The 26,125-nt window shown below is 43.1% G+C and overlaps 1 protein-coding gene across 1 annotated transcript in view; it reads right to left on the reverse strand.

Annotated features, from left to right (window-relative positions):
- The window catches only part of CCDC85C (coiled-coil domain containing 85C), a 225,211-nt gene that overhangs the window by 44,471 nt on the left and 154,615 nt on the right, over positions 1-26,125 (reverse strand). Inside the window, exon 2 of the mRNA XM_077467609.1 lies at positions 3,580-3,656. Coding sequence (XP_077323735.1) covers positions 3,580-3,656 — 77 coding nt within the window. The remainder of the gene's footprint in view (positions 1-3,579; positions 3,657-26,125) is intronic.

Consider the following 26,125-nt stretch of genomic DNA (forward strand, 5'->3'; position numbering starts at 1 on the left):
TAGAAAGGCAAGGGAGGAAAGGAAGGTAAGAAAGGTAAGGGAGGAAAGGAAGGGAAGAAAGATTAGGGAGTAAAGGTATGGGAAGAAAGGCAATTGAGGAAAGGCAAGGAAGGAATGGAAGGGAAGATAGATAAGGGAGGAATGGAAGGGAAGAAAGCTAAGGGAGGAATGGAAGAGAAGAAAGGCAAGGGAGGAATGGAAGGGAAGAAAGGAAGGGAAGAAAGGTAAGGGAGGAAAGGAAGGGAAGAAAGGCAAGGGAGGAAAGGCAAGGGAAGAAAAGCAAGGGAGGAAAGGAAGGGAAGAAAGGTAAGGGAGGAAAGGAAGGGAAGAAAGGCAAGGGAAGAAAAGCAAGGGAGGAAAGTAAGGTAAGAAAGATTAGGGAGTAAATGGTGAGTAAATGGAGTAATGGTTTCGTGAGGTCAAAATTCAAAACGACGATTGTTTGACTGTACAGTAGTAATGAGGAAATCTGAAGGAGCCGGAAAAAAAAAAAAATCTTGAATAAACTGATTTCTGACAGTGAATGTGGTTTTTGTTCAGGAAATTCTGTTCATTCCAAAATCAAATTTTGAAAAACTTTCAAGTGAGCATTCGTCAATGCATTCGTCAATGCATTCGTCAATGCATTCATCACTTGGGTAGCACAGTGGTGTAGTGGGCAGCACTCTCACCTAGCAGCAAGAAGGGTCGCTGGTTCAAATCCCAACCACAACACTACCTGCCTGGAGTTTGTATGTTCTCCCTGTGTGGGTTTCCTCCGGGTACTCTGGTTTCCTCCCACACTCCAAAGACATGCAGGTAGGTTAATTGGCTTCTGTCCAAAATTGGCCCTAGTATATGAATGGGGATCTTGGATTGTGGGCTCCTTGAGGGTAGGGACCAATGTGAGTGTGCAATGTACAGGGATAGGGACAATTGTAGACACTCACTCAGGATAGACTGGTCTTTATTCAACTTTACTAACTATGAAACAAAGTATCTGTTGGCATTATGGAATACACAGACAAGATTTTTAGTATGAATGTTGGTAGAAAAATCTACTAGTCCACAGCCAGCTCAGATGATTGGAGACTTTTTCTATTGTGTTGTTTAGCGTGCTTGTCCCCCCCCCCCCAGACACACAGATGAATGGAGTATTGATCAATGACCGTATTACAGTGGCGTCACAAATCTCAGCAAAGCACGGCTAATGAAAAACATTAGGAAAGATTTGGAGAGTCATTTATAATTTAATGACTTAATTCCCGCTCAGAACGGGAAGGGCAGCGTCCTATCTCTGGCCAGATCCTGGAAGCAGACGAGACCTCCGCTAATATATGTATGGGCAATTCAAGCCTGGACCTATAAACAGACCATAAATGACAGTAGATACATTCCCGATGGCAGCACTGGAATAATGGTTTGAAATAGGATGGAATCACATCAGTGCTTCACACTGCCGACACTAATGAACCACATCACAATCTGAATTATTACTAAACATCATCATTTATCTAATTGTTCTGTCAATACTGTCACAAGCAAGCCCAGGTCAGGAATCTCAATGCAAAACACAGGAAACATACCTAGACTAGAACTACTTCGTCTGCCAAGATATTTCCACTATTTGGAGCCATTATTGTGATTGACAAGCCACAGAATAAAGCCACAGGGTAACCCCACTATTGCAACCTACTATTGCTTGATGGACTGATACCAATGATGGGGCACTATTCTTCTACTAATACCAATGATGGGGCACTTTTATTCTACTAATACCAATGATGGGGCACTATTCTTCCCACCGACACCAATGATAGGCCACTATTCTTCCACTAATACCAGTGATGGGGCACTATTCCTCCCACTAACACCAATGATAGGGCACTATTCCTCACACTGACATCAATGACCAGGTTCTATTTTTCCCACTGACACCAATGATCGGGCACTATTCTTCCACTAATACCAATGATCGGGCACTATTCCTCCCACTAAACACCAATGATGGGGCATTATTCCTTCCACTAATACAATTGATGGGACTCTAATCTTCCCATTGACATCAATGATGGGGCACTATTCCTCCCACTAACACCAATGATAGGGCACTATTCCTCACCAGGGCAGCTGATAGGGCAGTACAACCGGTCCTGTCATACTGGGCCCAGCCCTATCAGCTGCATAGAGGGGCCCGACCAGCATTACAGCTCATTGCTGAATTACATTTTTTTTATTTTTTTTAAATCGAACTTGGTAAACTTCTCCCCCGCTCCTACTTGTTTTTATAGAGCAGGGTTATACCATTTTCCTGGGCCCCATCAGGTAAACAGAGGGGCCCAGGTGCCCACAGAGAAGGGACAATTTCTTCCCTATTTTCTGGCAATAAACCTGCATTTTGTTTTGAGCTGGGGTTAGGGGCTTGGACCTGGGGTGGGGTCAAGGGCATGGTTGAAGGGGGCCCCATCATGTAAGCTGTACATGGCCCCATTATTTCTAACAGCAGCCCTGTTCCTCACACCGATACCATTGACCGGGCTCTATTTTTCCCACTGAACCCAATGATCGGGCACTGCTACTTCCACTAATGCCAATGATGGGCACTATTCCTCCCACTAACACCAATGATAGGGCATTATTCCTCCCACTAACACCAATGATAGGGCACTATTCCTTCCACTAACACCAATGATGGGGCATTATTCTTTCCACTAACACCAATGATAGGGCACTATTCCTTCCACTAACACCAATGATGGGGCACTATTCTTTCCACTAATACAAATGATGGGACTCTAATCTTCCCATTGACATCAATGATGGGGCACTATTCCTCCCACTAACACCAATGATCAGGCTCTATTTCTCCCACTGACACCAATAATCGGGCACTATTCTTCCCACTGACATCAATAATGGGGCACTATTCTTCCCACTGACATCAATGATGGGGCACTATTCTTCCCACTGACGCCAATGATGGGGCGCCTATTCTTCCCACTGACGCCAATGATGGGGCATTATTCTTCCCACTGACGCCAATGATGAGGCACTATTTCTTAGGGAAGTCAACCGGGTTGACTTTGGTACAATCAGCCTGCTCCATACATGGATTGACATTCGGCTGATCCAGGCTTAACCAGAAGAATTTTAATCTGACCATATTATGAAAGGAAATAGTTTGGAAGCCCTTTCTGCATATAGGTTTTCTGAGGTTTGTGCAATACGAGGCACTGCAAGTATTAATAAAATTAATAAGTAAAAAAAAAAAAAATACAATAGTGGACGACACCAGAGAACATCTAACTACACAACAACACAAGTCCTTTTGACATTCTCTGCCAAGATCTCCGGAATAAATCGCCAATTACACGCAATTATTCAAGCGATTACAAGGACCGTTATCAAGAAATTATCTTTGCTAAAGAAGAAGAAATTAGATCAGACACAAAGAGAAAAATCAATTTTCCCTGGTTTAATTAAAGTAATCCGTATAACGGCGCCCCAGTGATTAAGTACGCATTAAAGCGCCTGCCACACAGTTGCAACTTAGTAACAAGTATGAATAAACGCTGGGCGAGGATAAAGGAGGCGTCTCACCTGTGACAGGAGTTTATTGTCGTCCTCCAAGAGTTTCACTTTGGTCTCGAGCTGTCGGATGTAAGTGGACGATGAATCTATAGAGAGAAAAATGAAATATAATTAAATGTTTCCGTTCAAACCCTGGACCATGCATTCGAAAATCAACGGGATCCAAACCCCAACTGGGTGGCATTTAGTTTCCAAAAGCAAAATGCATTAAAACACTGCAGATTTTTTTCCCCCCATAAAACCATCTTTCATTTTTTTTTTATTGGTAAAAAGTTATGCTGTTTTTCTCCAGCCATTTTCAGCCATTTCCTTGGACTCATTTATGGCGGCTGCACATAATTGCTCTGATAGGGACAACACTAGACCAAGACTGTAAATTGTCACCTTTCAACAGGAAGTGCCTGAACAAGAACCTTCATGGCAGGATCCCTAGAGCATCCATATAGGATATGGCAATATACAGTTAAAGCGGAGGTCCACCCTAAAGTGGACCTTCCGCTCATTGGAACCCTCCCCCCCTCCGGCGCCACAATTGGCACCTTTCAGGGGGGAGGGGGGTGCAGGTACCTGTACAGTACAGGTATCTGCACCCACTTCCGGCGTAGATTCTGCAGAAGGTATGCCCCATTCCGCAGAATCTATGCCCCTTTCTGAAGGTCCCCTGATTCCCATACCCAAGATGGCGGCGGCAGCACCCGAGAGGCAATCGAGAGATCGGCTTCGGGTGCCGACATCGCGGGCACGCTGGGTGGGTACGTTTTATTATTTTAAAAGTCAGCAGCTGCAGTATTTGTAGCTGCTGCCTTTTAAAAAAAAAAAAAAACGGGGGACTCCCGCTTTAACCCTTTGATTGCCCTGTTTAACCCCGTCCCAGCCAGTGTCATGTAAACAAGGCAGAGCTCTGTCCTATCAGCAGGGAAGTAATGTCCCCCCCCCCCCCCGCTAAGCAAGGAATATAATCCATGATGTCCCTTAGTAAAAGCACCTCCCACAGTACACCAAAACACTGGCTAGGCACACATTTTAACCCCTTGATCACCCTAGATGGTTGACCCCTTCCCAGCCAGTGTCATTAGTACAGTGACATTGCATATTTTTAGCACTGATCACTGTAATATTGTTACTGGTTCCCACAAAGGTTCAAAAGTGTCAGTTAGTGTCAGAATGTCCACCGCAATATCGCAGTCCCACTATAAGTCACTGATCTCTGCCATGACTAGTATTAAATAAATAAAAATAAAAAAGGAGTACAAATTCCATTATATATCCCATAGTTTGTAGACGCTATAACTTTTGCGCAAACCAATCAATATACACTTATTGGGATTTTTGTTTACCAAAAATATGTAGCAGAATACATATTTGCCAAAATTTTGGAAGAAATTCGATTTTTTTTTAAATTTTTATTATTGGATATGTTTTATAGAAGAAAGTCAAAAATATATATACATATATTTTTTTTTTTCAAAATTGTCTGCCTTTTTTTGTTTATAGCGCACAAAATAAAATCCTCAGGGAGGTGACCAAATACCACCAAAAGAAAGCTCTATGTGTAGGAAACAATAATCATTTTATTTGGGTACAGTGTCGCATAACCGCGCAATTGTCAGACCCCCTTTCACACTGAGGCGGTTTTCAGGTGTTTTAGCGCTAGAAATAGCCTCTAAATCAGGGGTCTCAAACTGGCGGCCCTCCAGCTGTTACAAAACTACAAGTCCCATGAGGCATTGCAAGGCTGACCGTTACAAGCGTGACTCCCACAGGCAGAGGCATGATGGAGGCCCGCCAGTTTGAGACCCCTGCTCTAAATAGTGCCAGAAAACCGCCTCCCATTCATTTCAGTGTGTCTTTTTGTGGTGGGCTTGCGTGACGCTAGGAAAAGTCCTGCATGCAGCCAGGGGCGGACTTGACCATTGGGCCACTCGGGCACTGCCTGAGGGCCCCATGCCACTAGGGGGCCCCATCAGGGTTGCCAGCCTCAGTAAACACAGTATGACAGTATGTAAAAATGTGTGTTTTTTTTTACATCTGTCTCTGAAATGTTCCTTGCTGACATCCTTTTGGTCTAAAAATCCTGAGATTATAGCTGCCCCACCTCTCCAGTACCTTCTCAGCCAACAGAAACATGTCTGTGTATACTGTGTGATTGTATACTGTGTGTGTGTGTTTGTGTCTACTGTGTGGCCCCACAAACTCCGATTACCTGGGGGCCCCATAATCTCCTATTGCCCGGGGGCCCCATGAGTTGTCAGTCCGCCCCTGCATGCAGCATCTTTGGGGTGGTTTGGGAGAGCTGTATTTAGCGCTCCAAACGCGGCCTGCCCATTGGAATGAAAGGGCAGCCTGAAAAGCGTTTCCAAAGCGATGCAACACGGGCGCTTTTACCCCCTTTCCTTTGGGGTTAAAAGCACCCCGCTAGCGCCTGAAAAGGTTCCCTTGAACAGCAAAAAAAAGCGGCGCTAAAACGAGCAGCACTTTAGCGCTAACGCGCCCCCAGACTGAAAGGGGTCTTAAAGTAACGCAGAGTCATGTCAGAAAATGTGGCCTGGTCATATAGAGGGGGGTAGATTTTCCCGGGAGGTCAAGCGGTTAAGAAAAGTAAGGCCAGCAAAGCATGGCATCATTTTACTGAACTGTTCTAGTGATACTTGGACATGGTTTTACATAAGCAATCAAAGATCCTGAAAGATTAGCGCAGTAACAGTGGCGGAACTACCGCCATAGCAACACATGCGGGCGCTATGGGGCCTGCAGTCAAGTGGGGCCCGGTGAGGATAGGCTCCGTGGCTCCGCGGGAGATAGCGGGTGAGAGCGGGCTGTCCGCGGGTGGTCCGCGGGCGGCCCGCGGGTGGTCCGCGGGTAGTCCGCGGGTGGTCCGCGGCTCCACGGGTGGTCCGCGGGTAGTCAGCGGCTCCGCGGGTGGTCCGCGAGCGGCTCCGCGGGTGATAGTGGGACTGGGAGGCAGATGAGAGTGGGCATGAGTGGGCTGGCCAATCAGGGAGCTGACGGGCGGGGGAGCATAGAGATGACATCATCTCTCGCTGCCCTCTCATCCCTGTAGTGCAGTTCCCCCTCACTGTGCAGGCAGCCAGGAAGCAGAGAGATGACATTATCTCTCTGCTGCCTGACTGATAATCTGCTGCCTAACTCTGTGACACAGCAGGAAAGTGGCAGAGCAAGTGACAATCCATAATGTGTGGCAGGCGACGTGGCAAGTGACAACCCGGGACGTGGCAAGTGACAATCCATAATGTTTGGCAGGCGACGTGGCAAGTGACAACCCGGGACGTGGCAAGTGACAATCCGTAACGTGTGGCAGGTGACATGGCAAGTGACAATCCATAATGTGTGGCAGGCGACGTGGCAAGTGACAACCCGGGACGTGGCAAGTGACAATCCGTAACGTGTGGCAGGTGACATGGCAAGTGACAATCCATAATGTGTGGCAGGCGACGTGGCAAGTGACAACCCGGGACGTGGCAAGTGACAATCCGTAACGTGTGGCAGGTGACATGGCAAGTGACAACCTGGATGTGGCAAGTGACAATCCGTAACATGTGGCAGGTGATGTGGCAAGTGAAAATCCATGACATGGCAAATGACAATCCATAATGTGTGGCAGGCAACGTGGCAAGTGACAACCAGGGACGTGGCAAGTGACAATCCGTAACGTGTGGCAGGTGACATGGCAAGGGACAACCTGGATGTGGCAAGTGACAATCCGTAACATGTGGCAGGTGACGTGGCAAGTGAAAATCCGTGACATGACAAGTGACAATCCGTAATGTGTGGCAGGTGGCGTGGCAAGTGACAACCCGGGACGTGCAAGTGACAATCCATAATGTGTGGCAAGTGACAATCTAGGATGTGGTAAGTGACAATCTGTAATGTGTGGCAATCTAGGACGTGGCAAGTGACAATCCGTAATGTGTGGCAGGTGACGTGGCAAGTGACAACCTGGATGTGGCAAGTGACAATCCAGGACGTGGCAAGTGACAATCCATAATGTGTGGCAAGTGACGTGGCAAGTGACAATCCAGGACGTGGCAAGTGACAATCCATAATGTGTGGCAAGTGACAATCCAGGACGTGGCAAGTGACAATCCATAATGTGTGGCAAGTGACGTGGCAAGTGACAATCCAGGACGTGGCAAGTGACAATCCATAATGTGTGGCAAGTGACAATCCAGGATGTGGCAAGTGACAATCCATAATGTGTGGCAGGTGACTTGGCAAGTGACAATCTGGGATGTGGCAAGTGGACAATCCGCAACATGTGGTAGGTGACATTCCGCAACGTTTGACAAGTTACAATCTGCATCTGGTGGCAGGCGATGATGGCAAGTGACACGCTCAGGGATCCCACTGATTTTGCATTATGGTGAGTTGAACTATTTCATTTTATATAACAGAACAGAAATTGGTTAAAAGGCCTGGAGGTCAGCAATGTGTTCCCTTCAGGGGCTGCATACAGTATACTGCATACTTTGTTGTTCAAAATTTATATAAGCTGTTGCCTGGGTACTGTGCCACATGGGTGTGGTAGTCTGTTGTTTAATAGCATTAGTTCATTTTTTTTTGGTGGGGGGGGGGCCCATACAACATTTTGCTATGGGGCCCTGTGATCTCTAGTTACGCCCCTGCGCAGTAACTTAATATTCTGTACAAATACAAGATATGTGAAAAATGCAATGAAAAGGGGGCGAGCTTCCACAACACGGGCGGAATATTGGAAAATCAAGTGTTTAGAGAAAGCATTGAAGCTTCTTCCAGGAAAACCTCTCTCCGATCCGCCCCTATAGGTCTCAGATGTTACGTCGCAGGAGACGGCCAAGCCAATCTATATTTTATCAGCCAGATCAGTGGAGTAACGCAACTTTCCCCGTATCAGATTATAATGGGGGATGATGGAGGTGGTAACACAGGAAGGAGATACAGCAAAACAAACTCTATGCTGGCAATAATACACGGTCAGAAATTGTGAAAAATCGTTCAACAGAACATTTCTCCTTGCCATCGTTGATTCAACTAATTTCATTCAAACGCCCTAAACATTTTGATAAACAATAGTGCAGCTCTAAAGGGTAAAAAAACATATATAAAGCAAAGCGGATGTTGACAGCTGATAAAACCATTCTAAATCAATGTGAAATATCTATAGTGGTGAAAACATGAAACTGAAAAAATTGTGAAATACAAACAAAAAATTATAAATGAAACGTCTATTAGAACTCAATAGTCCAGAAATCAATCTGGTTATGAAAAGGTGAATTCCATATAGAAGATCCAATTAGTGTGAAGGAACAAAATATCAGAAAACTTCACAGTCGATCTGTGGTCCACCACCAATGTGTAGCACCTTCTATCTACAGGTAGGTGCTAGTAATGCCGCATACACACGATCAAACAATCCGGTGGAAAAGTCAGGCGGATTCCCAACCCCCCCCCCCCCCCGTGTGTGGGCTCCAGCGGACTTTTTTTTACCCAAAAGTCCAGTGGACTAAGAAAGTAGTTTTGCACCAAAATATGTCCGTCGGACTCACAGTCCGGCGGACAATACGGCTGTGTGTGTGCTAGTCCGCCGTACTTTTGAAATGAATGGACTTCCCCCGCGCACGGAAAAAAGTGCGTTCATTATGAGCATGGCTCCAGGTAGCCGAGACCAGCTAAGGAAGCGTCGTTGGCCCTGTCACCTGGTATGGAGTTAAAGGGGAAGACCTACGCCGAAAAAATGGTGTGGGGGTCCCCCCCAGGTCTATATCAGACCCTTATCCGAGCACGCAACCCGGCCGGTCAGGAAAGGGGGTGGGGATGAGTGAGCCCCCCCCGAGCCATACCAGGCTGCGTGCCCTCAACATGAGGGGGGGGTTTTTGGGGAAGGGGGGCCGCACGGCCCCCTCACCCCAAAGCACCTTGCCCCCATGTTGATGAGGACAAAGGCCTCTTCCCGACAACCCTGGCCGTTGGTTGTCGGGGGGCTTATCGGAATCCGTGAGCCCACCCTATGTGAATGAGTATGGGGTACAATGTACCCCTACCCATTCAACTGTGGAAAAAATGTAAAAAAAACAACACACAAGGGTTAAAAATAGTTTATTGCACAGATCCGGGGGTCTTCTTTCGTCCTCGGGGGTCTTCTCGCCGGACTCTTCCGCTATCTTCTGCTCTTTTACTAGCTTTTTTACTAGCGGCGGAGCCCGGCTTTCTTCTTCGTCGCCGCCCTCTTCCTTTAAAATGTTAGTACCCACTTATATTATGTAAATTTAGGAAAGAATCCAGGCCTTTCTTAACCACTTAAGGACCTCCTCACGCAGATGTACGTCGGCAGAATGGCACGGCTGGGCACAAGCACGTACCTGTACATTGCTTTTTAAGTGCCCAGCTGTGGGTTTGGGAGCGCGCCGCCAGCGCTGCACTATTTTTTTACCTATATGTCGAGCAAGGTGGCAGCAGCTACACATTCTCTTGGCACGGTTCTTTTACACTCCTTTACCCCCAAAAAAATGTGTCCAGGTCTACTTTAATGGAATCCCAGACATGTACCATTCCATATTTGGAACATTCGTTTAACTTTCTATGACCATATAATAATACCGTAATCACAAGATTTACAAAATAAATATTTTATACGAATATTACTATGTAAATCTTGTGATTACGGTATTATTATATGTATTAGTAATTTATTGATATAGTTGTGATGCTTTGGAATATGTTACAATATGACCTTAATATTTAGGCATTAGAAACAGCTGATTAATCATTGACTTGCCTCATTTAAAGTCCCATTCCAATTTTTACACATTTTTTTATCTAATTTAGGGATGGAGGCATGCCAATGCTCCACCAGGATTGGGACACGTCACAATCTCCTTTATATATATATTATTTTAAATAACCAATTACTATTGAATACATATTGATTTTATTTTTGCTATTATGTTTATTTGACAGCTAACAAAATTTCAGTTTGCTTTTCCTGAATGGTGCATTAAATAATTAACAACAAAAAAACTATTAAAAACCTATATAATAATTCATAAGAAAAAAACGGTATATTATATTAAATAACCAATAAATATTGAATATATATTGATTTTATTTTCGCTATTATGTTTATTTGACAGGTAACAAAATTTCAGTTTGCTTTTCCTGAATGGTGCATTAAATAATTAATAAACAAAAAAAAAAAAAACTATTAAAAACCTATATAATAATTCATATATAAGAAAAAACTGTATATTATATTAAATAACCAATAACTATTGAATATATATTGATTTTATTTTCGCTATTATGTTTATTTGACAGGTAACAAAATTTAATTTTGCTTTTCCTGAATGGTGCATTAAATAAAAAAATAAAAATAAAAACTATTAAAAACCTATATAATAATTCATATATAAGAAAAAAACGGTATATTATTTTAAATAACCAATTACTATTGAACAAATATCTATTTTCTTATCGCTATTATGTTTATTTTACAGATAACACAATTTCAGTTTGCTTTTCCTGAATGGTGCATTAAATAAATAACAAAAAAAACGAAAAAAAACCTATATAATAATTAATATACCAGAAAAAACGGTATATTATTCTAAATAACAAATTACTATCGAATAGATATTGATTTTCTTTTCGCTATTATGTTTATTTTACAGATAAAACAATTTCAGTTTGCTTTTCCTGAATGGTGCATTAAATAATTAACAAAAAAAATAAATGAAAAACCTTATATAATAATTCATATACGAGAAAAAAACTGTATATTATTCTAAATAACAAATTACTATCGAATAGATATTGATTTTCTTTTCGCCATTTTGTTTATTTTACAGATAAGCATATAAAATATAAAAGTATTGTGTTTAAAAATATATTAACGCAAAGAACTAGAATAAAATGATTCGATTGTAAGCTCTTCTGAGCAGGGCCCTCTTAATCCTCTTGTATTGTATTGTAACTGTATGGTCTCCTTTTTATATTGTATAGCGCTGCGTAAATTGCTGGCGCTATATAAATCCTGAATAATAATAATAATAATAATAATAATAATAATAAAATAGGCCCGAAGCACTTCTAGTTTTCCATACAGAATTACGCAGAGTATGATACGGACGATCCTCCTTTTTCCCCCCATACTGGCAAGTTCAATGGCCTCTCTATCCACTTGTAATGATATATACTCCATTCTTACAGCTCTTTGTGTCTGTTCCCCATGATATCTCTTTCAAGAGGCTTTAAATAAAGCACCATTTATTCTGTAAGGTTCAGGTTGGAATATCTGTTGTGGGTTTTCTGCTGGGACTCTGATGACTTGTATGTTCTCTGTGCTGTTTATTATAGTCCAGGGTCGTCTTGTAGACATCATAGTAAATCTCTACAACAAGAAAGGGCCCGGGATTTTCCGGCTACGTGATCCTGGCCTGGGCTCACCCCAGGGAAATAGACTTTTATTACTGATGTTTCTTATCATGAAGAATTATAACAGCCATATCTGTTTTGGGGGGGGGGGGGGGGGGGCTGTAATACATCACCTTATTCTTGTTACCAGCTCCATAGATACATACAAACACAACAGAGATAGACAGTAAAATGATTCCGTAGTAATCAGGAAAATGAAAGCTGCACATGGCAGATATAAAAGACACAAAATCGTTAAATGTATTTTTTTTATTTTTTTTTACAGAAAACAGTGCATGTACCAGACTTTGACTTAGTATCAGCCTCTTGCCATCTCTATAAAGTAGGGTGACCGGACATCCCTGGCAGTCCCCGGATTGAGGACACTGTCCACGGACCAAGTCTGTCCCCCGGTTTTGTCCCCGGATTGGATTTGAACAGGGACTGGGGCAATTTCAAAGACAGTCAGTGCAGAATAAAAAAATCAAAAATCAGAATTACACACCTCCGCTCCGCCACTCTAACTAGCTTAGGGGAGTGTATTTTTTTCCCATTATCTGTGTCCCTTTCTGATGATCATGTGCTGATCCGAGCGGAGGGAATATTTCTTCAGTCTCGGGCGCATGCCCATTCAGCTCCGCTCGCATGTTCTTCTGCCTTGGCTCAAGTCCCGGCCAGCCGCCTGCCTGCTTATCTCCTTGCCTTCCCTGGCAAAGTGATCTTCCTCTGCTCCCCACCCAGTAGTAGCCGGGGGCCTGGAGAGTAAGACTTGACACGCTGTAAGGCGGGCGGCGGCGGCGATGATGGACAGAGAGTCGCTGATTGGCGCCATTACAAGTAAAAGAAAAAACAAAAGTCCCCGGATTTCATTTAAAAAATCTGGTCACCTTACTGGAAAGCAGAGCTCATACTGGGAGCAGCAGCCTAAGTGGCAAGTCACTTGTGCTGAGATGTCAACTAGGGGCATGCTGATAGATGGAGAGTGCAAAAAGACAGAGGCGCGCTCATTAGTCTCCTGCACCTTTCAATGCCAAGCCACAGGCTGTACAGCGCGGCTCAGAGTAGGTGAGAGAGAAGTAGCACGGGGGGACAATCAGTTGTGCTGCAGTCAGGGCCGGACTTACCATTGGGCTTGACTGGGCTCAAACCCATGGGCCCCGCCCAATAGGGGGCCCCTCGGGCCCCACCGCGATTCATAGCCAAGTGTACTGGACTTGACTCTGCTCACAGTCAAGCCCAGTCCCGTCCTATGATGGGCCAAACACAGGGATTGGGCGTGACTGTGAGCCGAGCCGAGTACTCTCGGCACTCTGCTCGGGACTGCAAGAGGACCCGAGAGCCTTCAAGATGGCAATGACAAGGCTGCAAGACACTGGACAAGGCTGCAGATGGATGGGAAAGGCTGCAGATGGACACTGATAAGGCTGCATTGATGGGCATTTAAATGTAAGTTTTTTCCTTAAAATTCTCTCCTAAACGTGGGGTGCGTGTTATACGCCGATAAGTACGGTAATGTATAGAAGGTAGGGCCCAAAAGTGACTCAAGCCCAGGGGCCCCCACCACCCTAAGTCCTGCCCTGGCTGCAGTGCCTAGGTGTTAACAAGGGTATGCTGATAAGAGAAGGGAACAGAGTTAAAGATAGAATATAGATTTTTTTAAGAACATCTAGGATGTGTCAATTGTACCTAAGCAGTGCCCTAAGAGATGTCTTTTGCCTTGAATTCTTTTCCAAAAAAAACAAGTGAAATTTCTGTGGCCTTGGCCCTCATGTGCTTTAAAGCAACCTTTTCAATACTCTAGTGGCTGGTGCAAAGAGCTACAGTGTCCAGAGGCACAGAGTATCCAACACAGCTAGAAGCATTGGATAGTAGTGACACTTAAAGCTCTTTACAAGAATAAAGATTTGACTCCCCACCCATTCGATGGGCAAGTTTTCTTTTTCATTAAACAGAGCTTGTGTAGCTGAATATCTGCTGTGTGAGATCACCTAAGGCACTGCAACACCTGACTGCTAGTTTCACCAGGTTTGGAGTGAAATTTGGCAATTTCCCCACTGTACTGCCCGATGTTCTCCTTCCTGGAGAGGAAGCTGTACCTGAGGACATGCAGAACAAGAATCTCCCCGCTTCTGCTTCATTCATGCAGTGGGGATCTGCACCTCCTCCTCTCCTGAGGCTTCATGAATATTATCCTACCAGTGAATAGATCACCATCTTCAGAGAGGAGCTCTGATACGAGGAAGCAAAGCCCTGCTCCTCTACCAGGATGGTCACATTCATTCGGAGACAGTGCGGAACAAGGCATGGCATGTCAGTAATAGGAAAATCAGCTGCAGATATATACAGCGGGTAAAGCAAGTATTGAACACGTCAGCATTTTTCTAGGTAAATGTATTTCTATTGACATGAAATTTTCTCCACGTGTCGTGGTGAAAATTTCACGTGTCACGCAACGTGCAATTCATACATAAAAAGAAACCAAAACAAATAACTTCTGAAATGAAGTTATGCATAATAAAATTGAATGACACAGGGAAAAGTCATTGAACAACTGAAATGTATTTAATACTTGGTACAAAATCCTTTGTTGGTAATAACCGCTTCGAGACGCCTCCTGTATGGAGAAACAAGTCACATGCATTGCCCAGGTGTGGTTTTGGCCCATTCTTCCACATAGTCTTTAAATCTTGAAGGTTCTGTGGGCCTCTTCTATGAACTCTGATCTTTAGTTCTTTCCATAGATTTTCTATTAGCCATTCTAACAGCTTTATTTTTCTTCTTTAAAATGTAGAGTTTACTTGGCTTTGTGTTTGGGATGATTGTCTTGTTGAAATTTCCACCCTCCTTTCATCTTCATCATCCTAGTTGATGGCAGCAGATTTTTATTAAGAATGTCTTGGTACTTTTTTCCATTCATCCTTCCTTCAATAATATGAAGTTTGCCTGTATACTAAAAAACAGCCCCAAACCATGATGTTCCTACGTCCAAACTTCACTGTTGGTATAGGAGGTGTTTTTGGAGTGATGGGCAGTGCCATTTCACATGGTGTGTATTATGGCATCCAAAGAGTTTAATTTTGGTCTCATCTGACCAGACTATATTCTCTCAGTATTTCACAGGCTTGTCTAAATGTAAATGTAAAACGAGCGTCAACATGGTTTTTCTTCAGCAATGGGGTCTTGCATGGTGAGCTTGCATACAGGCCATGGCGGTTGAGTGTATTACTTAATGTTTTCTTTGAAACAATTGTACCAGTTAATTCCAGGTCTTTCTGAAGCTCTCCTCAAGTGGTCCTTGGCTCTTGGACAACTCTTCTAATACTTCTTTTCACTCCTCGGTCAAAAATCTTGCGAGGATCACTTGGTTATAGCCAGGTTATGGTGAACTGATATTCCTTCCACTTCCGGGTTATGGCCCCAACAGTGCTCACTGTAATATTCAGAAATCCTTCTGTAACCAATGCCATCAGTATGTTTTACAACAATAAGATTGCAAAGGTCTTGAGTTGAGAGAGCTCTTTACTTTTACCGATCATGAGATGTTTCTTGTGTGACACCTTGGTAATGAGCAGGGCTTTTTTTTCTGCAGAAACGTGGGGGAACGCAGTTCCGGCACCTCCAGAACTAATTGGCAAGGGGTGCTGGGGCGTGCTGGAGGGTCTATTGATGCTAGGATCTATTTTTGCAGAGGAAGGGGGTATATTATTGCTTGGGAGATCTTCTCTTGCTTATTGGGAATCTATTGTTGCTAAGGTCGGTCTTATGTTGCTGGGGGGGGGGGGGGGTCAATCACTGCTGGGAGGGAGGGGTCTATGTTGTTGGCTGCTGGAGAGTCTATTGATGCTGGCTGCTGGGGAATCTATTTTTGCTGGAGGGGATCTATTTTTTTCAGGGGGGTCTATTGTTGGATCTATTTTTCCCAGGGGTGGTTCCTATGTTGCAGGGAGTCAATTGTTGGTCTACTGATGCTGGCTGTTGGGGGTCCATTGTTGCTGGGGTGTATCTATTGTTGCTAGATCTACTTTCATGCCTTTCTTGTTATCATTAGCAAATTCCATACAAAATACTTAGCGCCACAAGTAAAAGGGGTGGTACTGGGAGGTTGGTAAGGGGTGGAACCAAGAAATGGTGCTCACAGGTGGGTATTGGGTGGAGTCAAAGCCTGACTCAGAAGGGGAGGAGTTCCTGCACCTATTCTTTGAGAAATAAAACCCTTGGTAATGAGACACCTTTTTATAGGCCATCAGTTGAGACTGAGCCAACTGATATTAATTTGTACTGACAAGGGGCGGGGTTGCGTTCTAATTACTGATGGATTTCAGTTGGTCTTTTGGTTTTCCGTACCTTTTTGCACCTCACTCTTCATGAGTTCAATACTTTTTCCATCTTATTACATATAACTTTATTTCTGAACTTATTTGTTTTGGTGTCATTACATGTATGGATTGCATGGGTTGATACCAACATGTGATGAACAATTGATGTTAATAGCACCTTTAGAATTATTTTTACCTAGCAAAATGGTGACGTGTTCAATACTTATTTTACCCGCTTTATATACACACACACACACGTTATATATATTTACATCAAACTGGTCCATTTTTTCATTTTTAGCCCTTGTACACACGGGTCGGACATTCCGACAACCAATTCCGTCGGATTTTGTCCGAAACTGTTGCATACACACGGTCGGACAAAGTTGTCAGAAAATCCGATCGTACGTAGCGTGATGACGTTATTTCGTTAGGACGGGACTACGTTCAGGCTAGTAGCCAATAGCTTTGGTCTAGGAATTTGATCTGAGCATGCGTGGCACTTTGTCCGATCGGAATGCTCTACACACTGCTAGATAAAGCAGAGGGAAAAAATAAGGGACTATACAATTTACGGACTGCTTTTACTTCCTAGTTTTCATTTTGAAGCCCCCTGGACTGTGATTAACACCAGCGTAGAATTTTGCTGTAATGTTTTGGCAATGCCAACTGCGTGGTGCTATCGATTGCATTATTGAGGCAGTCAGCAGAATTGTAGCAGGAGCAGGCCAATGCAGAGGTGACGCTCCATTATCCTTATTATAAACACTAAGCTGGAGGTAATAAATCAATGTGCTCAGCTTCCAGCTTTCCTACTTTGAAGGCCTCCTGGGTTGGACTCCATTAGCAGGAAGATGGGGGGGGGGGGGGGTTCATAGAAAAAGGTAAAACGGTCAGGACTGCATTCCTTCTTGAGAATTACCTGGTGGGCTGGGAATACAGTCAGGAAAAGCCGGTAATAGCTCTGAACATCTCCTGGTAATGAGTCTGAAGAACAAGCCTTGTGCCTGGAGGGTTTCCAATGATCCTAAAAATGCTGCTCCTGACTCCACGCCTGGCCAACATGGTGCTCAGGCGTGTCAACCGACTATAAACATATAGGCTGATTGGGGTAGTCTGTAAAATTAAACTAAAAAAAAAAATATTATAAAAAAAGCATTGTCCAATGACTTTGGATACACTCAAACATTTTTTTTCAATGCTGTAAATAAAATAAATATAAAAAAAAAAAAAGGTATGTGACTTGGAGCAGTGGTACACTAGGTTGATATGGTTTGCAGTGGACAAAAAAAAAAAAAAGTAAAGCAAGCTCTCCTGGGTGATCTATGTACATTGCAGGGACATTAAAATTGTTGTATTTTTGCAGAATTTTACCTTTTGTTATTCTGAAGAAATAGCTGTTTGTTTGTCTGTGTCCGTGTGTCTGTATGGGAGTGACTTTATAATTCTTAAAGCGGAGTTCCGGCCACAGAATATAATTTTTTTTTTTCCCAGGCATCCCCTCACACTGCAGGAACAACACACATGAACTATATGTATATTTGCTAGGCTATAGGAAGGTTTTTTTTTTTTTTTTAATCTTACAATTTAGGGGATCGTCTTCTAGTCGTTGCCATAATGAGTGTGGGCATATGAAGCACAATCACAACCTCTTCCTGGATAACCGAATGAGAGGCGCATGTTGGGTAACCAGCATGCAGCTATCGATCTCACGCATGCGCGATGCTCCGAGGGCCGTAGCGTCGATTGTTTAGCAAGTTGCCATAACAACGGGCAGCGACAGAGGAAGGCCCAACCCCATTATGGCAACATAGATAACATTATCTATGCAAAGCTAAACCAGGAAGCCTTATCCTTCCAAGCAGCTCAATCATTTTCAGCGCTTGGATAAGGGGAAGTATTCCTGAGATCTTGGCACAAATACTCTAATAATTATGGATTATGATATTATATATATATATATATATATATATATATATATATATATATATATATAAACCAAACACTATATATATATATATATATATATAAATAGATCTATAGATCTATCTATATATAATAGAGCTGCACAATTAATCGTCAAGAATCGTTATCAGCGATCTTGACTAAAGTGTTTCACAATTCTTTCTATGCAAAGAATTCTCTCCACTCCCCTGAAACCACAGCCATCAAGAGAAAGGAAGAGAAAAACTGGGCAGTCTGCCAAGAATCAAAAGTTCTTTATCAGTTGAACTTAAGTATAAACATTGTAACAATTTATCAATGGAATAGACTTTGGTGTGTAAGTGAAAAAAGTTTAACCACTTAAAGCGGTAGTAAACCCGCACATTTTATTATTTTTTTTTTTTTAAACCTGCAAAGCAAAAGGCATAATGAGCTAGTATGCACCGCATACTAGCTCATTATGAAATACTTACCTTAGAACGAGGCCCTGACATCTGGCCCGATCCACGCCGAGGGAGCTGACATGCTCCCTCTGCGTTTCTTCCGGGTATCGCGGCTCCGGCGCTGTGAGTGGCCGGAGCCGCGATATCGTCACTCCCGCGCATGCGCGCGGGAGATTTCAGTCCGGCCGCTCGGCTGCTGCCGGATTTTGACGGCGAGAAACCCCTTGTGCGCATGCGCCGCTGCAGTCAGCGGCGCATACCTGTACAGTTTAGGAGATATTTTTTTTACCTACAGGTAAGCCTTATTATAGGCTTTCCTGTAGGTAAAAGTTAAAAATGTGGGTATACAACCACTTTAAAGCGGAGGTCCACCCTAAAGTGGACCTTCCGCTCATTGGAACCCTCCCCCCCTCCGGCGCCACAATTGGCACCTTTCAGTGGGGAGGGGGGTGCAGGTACCTGTACAGTACAGGTATCTGCACCCACTTCCGGCGTAGATTCTGCAGAATCTACGCCCCTTTCCGAAGGTTCCCCGCTGCCTGCTGGGAAACACACGGATCCCAGAGTCAGCGGGGACCATCCTTATTGCGCAGCGAGACTCGCGCATGCGCAGTAGGGAACCGGGAAATGAAGCCGAAAGGCTCCACTTCCCGATTCCTATACCCAAGATGGCAGCGGCAGCACCCGAGAGACGATCGAGAGATCGGCTTCGGGTGCCGACATCGCGGGCGCGCTGGGCGGGTAAGTGTCATTATTTTAAAATCAGCAGCTGCAGTATTTGTAGCTGCTGGCTTTTAAAAAAAAAAAAAAAACTGCGGACTCCCGGCGGACTCCTGCTTTAAACATTAAACTTTTTTCTGACATTTTTTGGTTTCAAGTTAAACTATTTTTAAATTTTTTTGCTAGAAAGTGACTTAGAACCCCCAAACATTATATGTATTTTTTTTAGTAGACACCTTAGAGAATAAAATGGTGGTTGTTGCAATATTTTATTTCACACTGTATTTGCAAATGCAATTTTTTGGGGAAAAATTATTATAATGAATGAAAAAAATAAATAAAAAATAACCAGTAAAGTTAGCCCATTTTTTATTTATTTTTGTTGTATAATGTGAAAGATTTTATGTTGTGAGAATCGGGAGAGAATTGTGATCTTTTTATTCTAAGCAAAAAAATTGTGTTTCTAATTTTGGCCAGAATCGTGCAGCTCTAATATTTATATTATATATATATATATATATATATATATATATATATATATATTATAAAACAAAGGGCTTTGTTTCCTTTTTAAAAATGGCGCTCTGATAACCTTTAAATTGCATCATTTCCTGTCTGGAAATAATGCGATTTTTACACAGTCCTGCCCAATGAAGACTCACATTTCCCAGGAGTACAAGCGAGGGGGGAAGTGATGCAGAGCGCTGCAAAGCCATAAATAGTGGATTAGGAACCACCACCTAGAAATAGGGCACTTCTGGTAAGTTTAAAAAAAAAAAATTCACTGCAAATGTTTTTTTATTATTAATAAAGGACGCAGAAAGAAATTTTCAGGGTGGAACTCCGCTTCAATCAGCTGCTGCACTTGGAAGGTTCTAATGAGAACATGGCAGGGTCTGCATCCCATTACATGTGATTTACTTTTGGGAGTGTCTAACCAAAAACATTACATTTTTGTTGCAGTAGATACCCAAAATCTGATTTGTATCTTAGTGCAGACTTCTGGGAAAATCGGTTTACACAAGAAATGACATGGTGTACAGAACACCTTGGTAGCCATATTGGATTGCATTTTACAGTAAATGACAGCAGCTGCAAATGGAAAAGGAAAGGTCATTTTAATAAAAATCATTTAGAATAGGACTTGTGTCATATTTGTATATGCTTTATATATTTTTTAATTAGCTTTTTTTTTTTCCTTTAAAAGTGGAGTCACCCTTTAATGCAATGCATGTTAATGCAGTTTAACATGTGTACAGTAATCAGTGCAAAGGGGGGCCTTAATATTTAAATGAATTGCTCCTTGTGCAGTTTCTATGCCATGCAATACTCTACACCAGGGGTTTCTTTCTAAACAAATGCCCTAATATATCAGTGAAAGCAAAAAATGTAGTGTCCCATCGTTGGTGCCAGTGAGAGACATAGTGTCCCATCGTTGGTGCCAGTGAGAAATATATACCCCCCTTCATTGGTGCCAGTGAGAGATATAGCGTCCCATGGTTGGTGCCAGTGAGAGATATAGGGCCCCATGGTTGGTGCCAGTGAGAGATATAGTGTACCATCATTGGTGCTAGTAAGAAATTAACTCCCCTTCGTTGGTGCCAGTGAGAGACATAGTGTCCCATCGTTGGTGCCAGTAAGAAATATATTCCCCTTTTGTTGGTGCCAGTGAGAGATATAGTGCCCCATGGTTGGTGCCAGTGAGAGATATAGGGCCCCATGGTTGGTGCCAGTGAGAGATATAGTGTACCATCATTGGTGCTAGTAAGAAATTAACTCCCCTTCGTTGGTGCCAGTGAGAGACATAGTGTCCCATCGTTGGTGCCAGTAAGAAATATATACCCCCTTCATTGGTGCCAGTGAGATATATAGCGTCCCATGGTTGGTGCCAGTGAGAGATATAGTGCCCCATCATTGGTACCAGTGGAAGGAATAATGCCCCATCTTTGATGCCCCATTGTTGATGCCAGTGGAAGCAGTAGCACCCCAAGGGCCAGATAAAGCCAAGCAAAGGGCCACATCTGGCCCCCTGGCCAGAGTTTGAAAACCAATGCTCTACAGTGTGATGCCAGTTGGCATAGAGATTGTTCCTTTCACACATGATAGGTAAACTTTAATTGAAATCTATTCCGCAGTCACAAAGGCTATACATGCACTCTGTGTGCGCCAAACGCCTTTGTGTGACTATTAATTACATTTCTGTATCATGCAAGCGGTTCGGTGATTGACGCGCACAGAGTAATTCAGCATGTACGATGCTACGGAGCACAGACACACCTGTCCATATCTTCAGTGGATCGGGGGGGTTCCTGGCTCATGAAATGCCAAGTTTAATTTGCGGCCTATAAGGTGTAGTACGGGCACAACATGCTGAGTCTGCACTCTGAGCCTCACTAATAGAAAACCATGGCATCCCGGTAATTAGCCTGCGTTCAGCTTCATTACATTCATCTTTCCATTAAACACTTTGAGCCGGTGGATAAATGTCAGATAAATCTATGCCTGTCATTTATATTCGTAAACCCCCCCCCACCCCCACCTCCGTTCTGCATCAGTTCTCTCCAACAAAACTAACTGGAGCCCATATGAGGAAAGGAGAGCCTTCTCCGGGGCTGATCTACACCAATAGTAACCAACCAGGTGTCCATTTTTTATTTTCCATGAAAGCTAAAGTATATCTGAAACCCAACCATAGCTGTGCGTAGCCTATTGCATTGAGTGTGCACCCCAAAGCTCAAACGTGTGTGTGTACGCGTATATATATATATATATATATATATATATATATATATATATATATATATATATATACACATACATACATACATACATACACACACACATCTCTCTCATATATATATATATCCATATATCTCTCTCTCTCTCATATATATATATATATATATATATCCATATCTCTCTCTCTCTCATATATATATATATCCATACCTCTCTCTCTCTCATATATATATATATCCATATCTCTCTCTCTCTCATATATATATATATCCATATCTCTCTCTCTCTCATATATATATATATCCATATCTCTCTCTCTCTCATATATATATATCCATATCCCTCTCTCTCATATATATATATATATATATATATATATATATATATCCATATCTCTCTCTCTCATATATATATATATATATATATATCCATATCTCTCTCTCATATATATATATATATATATATATATATATATCCATATCTCTCTCTCTCATATATATATATATATATATATCCATATCTCTCTCTCTCTCATATATATATATCCATATCTCTCTCTCTCATATATATATATCCATATCTCTCTCTCTCTCTCATATATATATATCCATATCTCTCTCTCTCTCTTTTTTAGTAGCCCCATTGGGGGGCTTTGGTGAAATATCAGGGGTCTAAACAGACCCCTAATGTCTCACTTTTGAGACAGAAAAAGGACTGAGGACAGAGATTCCCCAGCCCCTTTTTCTGCAGCCAAGCAACAGTGGTAATCTGCACAGCACAGGATGATTAGGGTGTGCCCAGGCATACCTGGCACACCCCATGTGCATGCATATGAACCCAACAATGAACTCCCTGGGGGGAGACTCCCTAAACCTGCAGCACATAGAATTGTGCTGACAACCAGTGAGTAAACAGTAATGATGTGCTGTAACCTCTGGTAACCAATCGCAATTGCTGCCTGATCTGATACAGTAAACTGATTTTAAGTCTAGCTGCTATTTATTGTATGTCTCAGAGAAGGTAGAGAGCGAAATTGCATGGGGGGAGGGGGGCCCTAAGAACATTTTTGCCCGGGGCCCAATCAATATTAAAGATGGTCCTGTGCAGCATCCACCTAGGTAAGTATGACTGGGGAAAAAACAGCAAAACCATACTTCTCTTTTAAGCTTTGACAATAAAACCTGGAAGCCGATTGGTTACTACGCAGAGCTGCACCAGTTTTTGTACATTTTCCCCTATATTAAAAATACAGTTGACGGAGATTCGGACGGAATCAGTCCGATGCATACCACACACAGTCGGATTATCCGACGACACGGTCTGATAAGACACATTCCGACAGATTCTCTGACCGTGTGTACAGGGCTTTAATAAAACTGCTCAGTCTGATTTCACTGCAACACTGCAAGTTTCTAACAATGTGCCGTAGAAGCTGCAGCAAGTCATACAGATGCCTCCTCGTTTCCTGGCTGGAGGGTGTCCAGCATCATCTGATCTTTTCCTCCCCAATGTGACTGTCCCTGGCCATCTCCTTTCATTCATTGGATTTCATTTTTTTTTTTTTAAATATGGGGCTCAGCATCACATGGAGGTGTTATCCAAGCAGTCTGCATGCAGTTGTAACCTGCCCAGTTAGGCCCACACCTTGATTGACATCCACCCAGGAAGACATTTTTACATTTGCATAACTCCTCCCAAGAGCCAACCCCATAACGCCCAACTTTTTGAGATGGTAATAATCGCCCCTACACACGATCCGAATATCGCACGAAAAAAACAGTAAATCGTACGATTTTTCGCATCTCGTGTACACTACTTTCGACAGCCGATCATGACCGTTCATGCGATCTTATTCGATCGGGCATGCGCGAAAACATACACGCAGAGCCGCACCAGATTCTGCTCCAGTTTTAGTAAATCACCCGCTATGTGTCACAAGGTATTTCCACCTGTTTTTATAACAGAACTTGAGAAAAGATATAGATGGAGACAATGGGATCAGGATTAGGCAAGACAAAAATCAGAAGCGCCAAGAACCTCCAACGTGGGCAGCGGGACTGAGGAATATATGATGTGGTGCTGTCTGTGCAAGGAGCGCGTCACAAAATCCGCGTAGATGAAGACAAACTGTGAAATGAGGAATACAACACAGTCTGCTCTGCCATCTGCACCCGTCAGCGCAAACCACGACCGCGTGCCAAACCCAGCAGGGGCGCCGGCAGCTGACTCCGCTTCATAAATAACCAAGTTTGAAGCATTCTTAAAATAAAACTTTTACTGGCAATTAAAAGAAACCCCCCTTTTTCTCTCTTTTTTTTTTTTTTTTTTTACACACAGTAAAGCCTATCATGTTTAACCCTTTCATGACTAAGCCTATTTTTGGAATTTGGTGTTTACAAGTTAAAATCCATATTTTTTGCTAGAAAATTACTTGGAACCCCCAAACATTATATATATTTTTTTAGCAGAGGCTCTAGAGAATAAAACGGCGATTGTTGCAATATTTTATGTCACACGGTATTTGCGCAGTGGTGTTTTAAACGCAACTTTTTGGGAAAAGGGACACTTTCATGAATAAAAAAAAAACAAAACAGTAAAATTAGCCCAATTTTTTTGCGTAATGTGAAAGATAATGTTACGCCGAGTAAATAGATACCAAACATGTCACACTTTATAATTGCGCGCACTTGTAGATTGACGACAAAGTACGGTACCTAAAAATCTCAATAGGCGACGCTTTAAAAAAAATTTACGGTTACCAGGTTAGCGTTACAGAGGAGGTCTACTGCTAGAATTATTGCTCTCGCTCTGACGATCGCGGCGATACCTCACATGTGTGATTTGAACACCGTTTACATACGCGGGCGCGACTTCCGTATGCGTTTTCTTTGCTTCGTGAGCTCGCGGGGACGGCGGGCGCTTTGAAAATTTATTTTTTATTTTTTTATTTATTTTATTTATTTTAAAATGACTAAATTGTTTTAAAAAAATAAAATAAATTTGATCACTTTTATTGCTGTCACAAGGAATGTAAACATCCCTTGTGACAGTAATAGGTGGTGACAGGTACTCTTTATGGAGGGATCGGGGGTCTAAAAGACCCCCCACCCCTCCTTTACACTTCAATGTATTCAGATCGCCGAAAACGGCGATTCTGAATACTGGATATTTTTTTTAAACCGGCGCCATTGGCAGCCGAGTAAACGGGAAGTGACGTCATGACGTCGCTTCCGTGTTTACGATGAGGAGACTGGAACGAAGCCGATTACGGCTTCGTTCCAGTTCCTCCCCAGCAGCCAGAGCCGACGGATCGCTAATCGGTGCTCCCGATCGAGCGGGAGCACCGGTAACAGCGGCGAGAGGCGGCGGGAGGGGGGGACGTCCCCTCCCGCTCCTCCGGCATAACAGCCGAGCGGCTTTTAGCCGCATCGGTTGTTATGGCTGGAAAGCCAATCGCCCGCTGTAAAAAACGGTACCGGGATGATGCCTGCAGGTGCGGGCATCATCCCGGTATACCCCCGGAAGCCGAGTACGCAGATCTGCGTACGCTCGGCGGGAAGGGGTTAAAATGCTAAATTTTATTCCGGTAACTGTATTTATAATCCTTGAAGATATAGTGAAAAGAAAGTGGACAGTCACCCTTTTTTAAATTTTCTCTCCCTGGCTTCCCCTACTCTTTATAGGGTAGTTGCAAAAAAAATAAAAAATTTTTTTTAAATACTAAATATTTTTATTTGGGAACCTACATCAAAGTACTAGGGGTGACACTCCAGGCTCCTGTCTGTCCAAATCCTGTGACTCCCGCTAAGGGTACAGGCTAGGGAAGAGGCTGTCTTGGCTCAGTGAATGGGATATGAAGAAGGAACACCCTAGGTCAGTGATGCTGAACCTTGGCACCCCAGATGTTTTGGAACTACAATTCCCATGATGCTCAGCTTCACTGCAGAATGCCTGAACATCAGGGGAAATGTAGTTCCAAAACATCTG

The sequence above is a fragment of the Lithobates pipiens genome, unplaced genomic scaffold, assembly GCF_037356315.1.
Source record: "Lithobates pipiens isolate NorthernLeopardFrog02 unplaced genomic scaffold, aLitPip1_a1.2 Scaffold_57, whole genome shotgun sequence".
Classification (NCBI taxonomy): domain Eukaryota; kingdom Metazoa; phylum Chordata; class Amphibia; order Anura; family Ranidae; genus Lithobates; species Lithobates pipiens.